This window comes from Brachypodium distachyon, chromosome 1 (assembly GCF_000005505.3).
Source record: "Brachypodium distachyon strain Bd21 chromosome 1, Brachypodium_distachyon_v3.0, whole genome shotgun sequence".
Classification (NCBI taxonomy): Eukaryota; Viridiplantae; Streptophyta; class Magnoliopsida; order Poales; family Poaceae; genus Brachypodium; species Brachypodium distachyon.
In genome coordinates this window covers 9,266,605-9,273,526 of record NC_016131.3, presented here as the reverse complement: position 1 = coordinate 9,273,526, position 6,922 = coordinate 9,266,605, and the positions used below count along the sequence as shown (strand labels likewise).

The window sequence follows — 6,922 nt, the reverse complement described above, 5'->3', positions numbered from 1 at the left end:
ACCCACTGTCTCAAAAATTGTTTCGACGATCCCTTCGGTGAGATTGTTCAGAATTGTGTCTTCTATGATGGTGTGAAATTTCATCACGATACAACAGTGAAATCTCCGGCCAACACCAAAATACCGAGTGTTGTTCGGATTTCTTGCGGCCGTGCGTGATAGCACGATGTTCACATGTTTCCCGCAGATTCGAGCAATGTTTCAACGATCCCATTGGTGGAATTGTGCGGAAGTTTGTTTACTACCACAATGTAAAATTTCATTGCGATCCAACGGTCAAATCTCCGGAAAACTTCAAAAGATCGAGTGTTCTTTGATTTCTCGCGACCATGCGGGACAGCACGAACGACCGATTTGTTCGCTTTTTTCCCAATGCCTCAAGAAAGGTTTTGCTGATCCCTTCGGTGGGATTGTGCGGAATTGTGTCTATTAATAAAATGTAAAATTTAATCACGGTCCAACGGTGAAATCTCCGGAAAACTTGAAAATACAAGTGTTGCGTGTCCGTGTGGGGCAGCACGAACATTCGACTTGTTCGCCTATTTTCCGCCGTATCGAGAAATTTTTCATTGATCCCTTCGGTTGGATTGTGTAGAATTGTGAGTACTACTATATCGTGAAATTTAGTGATAATCCAACTGTGTAATCTTCAGCAAAATCAAAACACCGAGTGCTGTCCGGAGCCATGCGGGAAGGAGAAAAACTGTTTAATGCCCATTGTGCCCTTTTTTATGAAGAGATACAGAGTGATCTGAACCGTCCTTGTGTTTTTCGTAAGAGAAGGAGGGTGTATTGAATCAGAAGTCAATTGTTAAATACTTCTGATATATCTAAAATGCATATGTTAGTTGTTATTGTAAAATTTATATTGTCCAAATTGCTTAATATTCCAATAGTTTAATTTCCATCCTTCAGTATATCGACCTATCGACCATGCCAGCTGCTTCAATGTTCGACGTCTTGCTCTGTATTGACTGCATAAATGACTACTGTGACCGGTTACGGCTGTTCTCTGCTTTTACGGATTCCATGCTCTAGCTAAATTTCTGCGGCTTTTTGGAACATCATATCGGCATTCCAAGGGATCGACTTCATCGGTGGCTGGCAATTGTCATGCATGCGTTATCGCTGCTGACTTTTGCCTACCCATCAACTCTCTGTTTCGAGGAATTGCACTCTACGTGGCCAGACTAGAATGGACTGTTGCTGACTTTTGCCTAGCTAGCCTTCACTTCTCTGTTCGACGAATTGCACTCGGAAACAATGGTGGACCCAACTTTGTAATATTCGGTGGGATAAATACTCTATTTTTAATATTGGGTGGTGCTAATACACCGCAGCTCTATTTTTTTTATTTTCTCGAAGCGGCCCCCACCGCTGGGTCCACCCCTGCTCGGAAGTGTGCAAATCACAACTAGAATGGATTACTCCCTCCGTTCCTTAAAGAATGACATATTAGTTTTCATTAAGACAAGACTTTGATCACAAATTACTATGTTAAAAAGTGGTTTATATGACATGAAATCACAAGTATCATGAAGTATTTTTATAACGAATTTAGCGATACTAATTTCATGTCATATAAACCACACCTTGTCTTAATGAAAACTAATATGCCATTTTTTAAAGAACAGAGGGAGTATTTTATACTGACATAATTTGCTAGGGTTGCGGTGCAAACTAGGATAGCACGGTTCAGAACTCAGAAATCAATCAGTTGACTCTAAAAGTGGTTTTGTGTTAGCCAAATATCAAACTCTTTTCTATTGACAAACTTAATTAGTAGGCTTTATTTTTGCTCTAGTACCATTTTCAGGTTTATAGCAAGTTCTGGGGTCACTGCATGCCAAACATGCACCGTTGGATTTCAGAACTGACGAAAAAAAAGTAGGGATGTGTGCAATTAAAACATTTTTTTAATACACCCAAGGCTATACAGGAGCAATTTCAATGAACAAGTGTGCCGAGTTTTTCGATCAAAACCAACGAATGGATTATAAGAGTTTGGTCAGCTCATGGGGCAGTGTAGCATTGACTAGAACACTACGGCCTCATCGTTCCAGAACGTGTGAAATTAATAAGCATAAAAAAGTACTTACCCGTGGTTAGGAAGATCCTCCCGCACGCCTGATTTTGCATGACGCAAATCTCAACGAGATAAATGACGGGAAGAGGAAGTAGAGGGTAGAGCCGCCTCAGGGCCATAGTCTTCTCGTCTGTCCTCGATGCAATTCAAACTCCGAAGACTGCCACCGCTCGTTTTTCCGCTGCTCGTTTTTTCTTTAAGAAACGCAGTACAAATCAAACGCTCACAAACACGCGTGAATACTCACCTCTATAAATGCACACACGTACATACTATTCCTATGACCATCTTCAAGAGACTGAGTTGGCTTAGCGGGTCTTAAAAAATTGACGAAATCACCACAAACCAGTGCCTCGTTGTTAACGGTTACGTCACCTACCATTGAAAGCAAAGCGCCAGTTAATGGTGTATTTGGTTTGTGCCCCATTTAGCCCTACCAAATGAGTGCAAGAGTTGGCTTACCAATTATTTGGCCAATGATTCTTCGACTCTTATTTCGCCAAGTATTTAGCAAAAAATGTGTGAGATAGATGGTATAGTTCATGTTGGCAAACAAAATTTTGGCAACAAAACAAACAAGGACCAAAGAAATTTTGGTTGCCAATTATTTGGCTTGGCTTGCCTTGGCTCCCAACCAAATAGCCCCTAAATCCTAGATAAAATCTTGGTAATATGAGTATCCATGCCAAGTCTAGGACTTGAATCTGGGTGGATTGGTTCAACCATAAGGAACCAAAACACCTAAGCTAAGCTCGGTTCACACTGCTCGTTTAGTTCTGCGGTGCGGTCCAAGCTTAATTGGGGTAGCCATGGTGTGTTCTACCGCCGCTCCCAACAACCGATCGCGGATTGTACGGTCTGGATTGCTATGTACTCCCTCAGTTCTTAAATATAAGATGCCATAGATTTGTCATGAGTCAAAGTCATGAAAGTTGGACCAAGTTTATGGACAAATGTACTAACATTCACAATATCAAATAATTTTGCTATGAAAATATATATCATCACGGATTTAAGAAAACTAATTTAGACTCGTAGATGTTGGTAAATTTTTGTATAAATTTGACCTTTTTAAAAAGATTTATGATAAATAGAACATCTTATATTTAAGAATGAATGTACAATATAGTTTATGTGCAGAGAGAAACACACAAATTTATAGCCTGAAAAATAAAACTCGTAACGGAGTATGTACAAGATACATGGTACTTTCTCATTTTTTTTATGTATACGAATTGGGTGTTCTAAATATTGAATTGGACGTGCTAGCCATCTCAACCAAAAAGCCCAAACTAATGAAAAAAGACTAGGCAAAGTCCGAACTAATGGAAAGAGGCTCGGGAAAGTCCGAACTAATGAAATGAGGCTGCCAATTTATTTCAACACTCACCTCACGCCTTTGCCCTATGACGTTCTTTGGGGAGCCGCAATTATTTTTCTAAAAACAGCGTTGGAAGGATTTGAATTCAAGATCTCCTGCTCCGACACCATATTGAATTGCATGTGATGACCATCTCAATCAAAGGCGAACTAATGAAAAAAGGATAGACAATTTATTTAAACACTAAATAGTGTTAGCTTTGACCTAATTTGTAGGGAAAAGGTCAAAAGCTAACGCACGCAACTAAACAAGCACAATATGAAAATACATCCGATAGTAGTCACACCTATACTAATTTGGTTTTGAATCTGTTGATGTCTTTTTTTTTCTACAAACCCAGACAGAGTTAATAGAGTTTGATTTAAAACAACATTTCTTGCTATTTCTAAGACAACTGAGAAATAACTATTTATATAAGTCGATGCTAACAACATTCTGATTGAATCATTTTGATTCGTGCAAGATTCATCAAACTACAAAAGAGAAGAAAATATTGATTGGATGGCTATGATTGTCGACGGAGAAGTAACCACTCTAAGTCAACCGAGAAATAGACACTCTCTTAAAACAAATTCATTTCAGATATTTCAAAATAGAGCGGGTTGAATTAATTAACTAACCAAATCGCGGAAAACATCGCGACCAGTTCAAGTCATCAAAAGGAATCTCCCTATTGGATAGTTCAGTTTCATGGTAAATTAGCCAGCTTCTTCCAGAGTCGCATGGATATTGTTGAACACTACATAAATGCAGGTGTGCAGAGGCCGGGGATGTCCTCTTTTTCGAAAAAGAAAATATAAATGCAGGTGTAGCGTGTTTGCTCCAGCATCCAGGCATCAAAGGCACGAGATACCAAATACAGTAACGTATCTGCTTCTTTCTCTCGCTTACAAGTACTCGTAGCTAGTAGCTAGCTAGTGACACTCAAAACACCTCAGAGTACGTGGAAGCACATAGAGACAGAGTCGAGATCTAGAGAGATCGACTGAGAGAGCCGATAACACAAAATAGCATATACTTACGCACTATGAAGGTTAAGATCGAGAGCTCCAAGATCGTGAAGCCGCTGTACGACGACGGCACGGCGGCGCCGCCGCCCGGCGCCGGCGGCGAGTGGTCGCCGCTTTCGGTGTTCGACAAGGTGACGTACACGGAGCACGTGGCGCTCATCTACGCGTTCAGGCCGCCAAGCCCGCCCAACAGCGACCTCGAGCTGGGCCTCGCCAAGGCGCTGGCCGTGTACCGGGAGATGGCGGGCCGGCTCGGCGACGGGCCCGACGGGCTGGGCCGGTCCGTGCACCTAAACGACGCCGGGGCCCGGTTCGTGGAGGCCTCCGTGGACGGCCCGCTGGCCGCGTCGTTGCCGCTGTTGGTGAGGCCGTCGCCGGTGCTGAAGCGGCTGCACCCGAGCAGCATCGACGACGACGACGGGCGCCCCGCGGAGGAGCTGGTGCTGGTGCAGCTCACGCGCTTCTCCTGCGGGTCGCTGGTGCTGGGCTTCGCGGGCCACCACCAGATCGCCGACGGCCAGTCCGCGGGCAACTTCCTCGTGGCCTGGGGCCTCGCCACGCGCCGGATATCGCCCGTGGCGCCGGCCCCCGTGTGCGACCGGGCGACCCGGTTCGCGCCCCGCGACCCGCCGCTCGTGGCGTTCCCGCACCGCGAGACAGAGTACAAGCTGCCGCCCCTGCAAGCCAAGAAGAAGCACGAGACGGACGAGGATGATGATGAGGAGGAGTTTGCGGAGACAGCGGCGCACGAGAAGGTGAAGGTGCACAAGATGCACCTGAGCAAGGAGTTCGTGGCGCGGCTCAAGGCGCGGGCGGCAGCGGCATCATCCTCGCGGGGGTACACGACGTTCCAGAGCGTCGTGGCGCACCTCTGGCGCGCGATCACCGCGGCGCGCGGGCTGGGCGCCGGCGTGGGCACGAAGGTCCGGATCTCCGTGAGCGGCAGGACGCGCATGCGCCCGCCCGTCCCGCGGGACGGCTACTTCGGGAACCTCGTGCTCTGGGCGTTCCCTCGCGCGGACGCGGGCGACCTCGTGGCGCGTCCTCTGGGCCACGCCGCGGAGCTCGTCCGCGCTGCCGTGGCCGCCGTGGACGACGCCTACTTCCGCTCCTTCGTGGACTTCGCGTCCTCGGGCGTCGTGGAGGCCGAGGGGCTCGTGCCCACGGCGGACAGCGACCAGACGGCGCTCTGCCCGAACCTCGAGCTGGACACGTGGCTAGGGATCAACTTCTGCGACCTGGACTTCGGCGGCGGCTGCCCGTTCTACTTCATGCCGACGTACTTCCCCATGGAGGGAAGCCTGTTCCTGGCGCCTTCCTTCCTTGGCGATGGCGGCATGGAGGCCTACGTATCGCTCTTCGACAACCACCTCGAGGAGTTCAAAAAGATATGCTACAAGATCGCTTGATTATCTTGAAAGCTAGCTGCAGGTGTGGTTATTTTTATGACAAGCTGATTAATCGATCCTCGTGTTAGTCGTACCTAGCTACATGCATGTTATCCGTGCACCAGTGCATGCATGAGAGTGTACTAATCGAGAGATCGGCAGGGTCGAGTATTTGCATAGATAGGCACACTACGTGTCCTTCGTGACATGTGGTTTGCACGTGTACCCAGTACTGTACACTTTTTTCCAAATTTTAATAAGGGTCCAAATTACATGGTCAGTCTTTGGACGCATGTGGCACCTAATTTCGCTGCAGTTATACACTAGTAAAGGTGCCAATTGAGTATGCATGCATGTCGGTCCTTCGATCTGCAAATCAGTACTACTATCATCCAAACATAACTTGCAGTGAGCGACACTCGCTGCATGCATGCGCGTACGTAGATGCACAAACATGGGCATATGCATATGCATGTCCAGTATACTTAATTGGCCGGTACCTGCATGCGCCATCAGTATGGGACGAATAATATAATGTGCCTCGGGGCGCCAAATTCTGTGCGACGGCATGGACGTGCATGCGTACGTGCACGAGGGATGTGAGCCGGCCGGCCAGCCGGGGAGCTCTTTTCCGCCACGTTACCGTGCTGCTAAGCTGCCAGGTCGCAACCACGCCACGCGGCTTCTTCGTTGGACCCCGCGTGCGCGCGCCGTATTTAACTACTCATATTTGACGCCGCTAGACGCCAGAGCGATCTCCACGCGCCGGACGGACGAGCAGTACGTGAGGTTCTGCACCTAAGGCATGTAGACCGGAGCTCCGGACTTCTTCATGCCGCCGCGCGCCGGAGCTCAAGATGATCTATCTCGCGGCGGATGACAAGGAAGGCTGCAAACGGCGAGTCCTTAAGGGCATGTTTGCTTGGCTCTGGGCCTCTGGCTCGCACCTGCAATGTAAAAGTAGGCCTGTACATGACCTAGCCAGCCTCGCGATGCCCATCAGCGATATAGGTGATGAGTTGCGGTCAGATTTTTGTTTTGACTCGGTCACGGTCTT

General features: G+C 47.5%; 1 protein-coding gene across 1 annotated transcript; it reads left to right on the top strand.

Moving 5' to 3' along the window:
* The first annotated feature begins 4,276 nt into the window (after nucleotides 1–4,276).
* LOC100835290 (agmatine hydroxycinnamoyltransferase 1) lies at nucleotides 4,277–6,211 on the top strand. Its single transcript, XM_014903399.2, has one exon. It carries the CDS (start codon nucleotides 4,495–4,497, stop codon nucleotides 5,884–5,886), a length of 1,392 nt encoding a protein of 463 aa, XP_014758885.1. The 5' UTR covers nucleotides 4,277–4,494; the 3' UTR covers nucleotides 5,887–6,211.
* Nucleotides 6,212–6,922: the final 711 nt, after the last annotated feature.

Coding starts and splice junctions, on each gene's coding strand:
- LOC100835290 (XM_014903399.2), top strand. CDS start 4,495: ATGAAGGTTAAGATCGAGAGCTCCAAGATCGTGAAGCCGCTGTACGAC.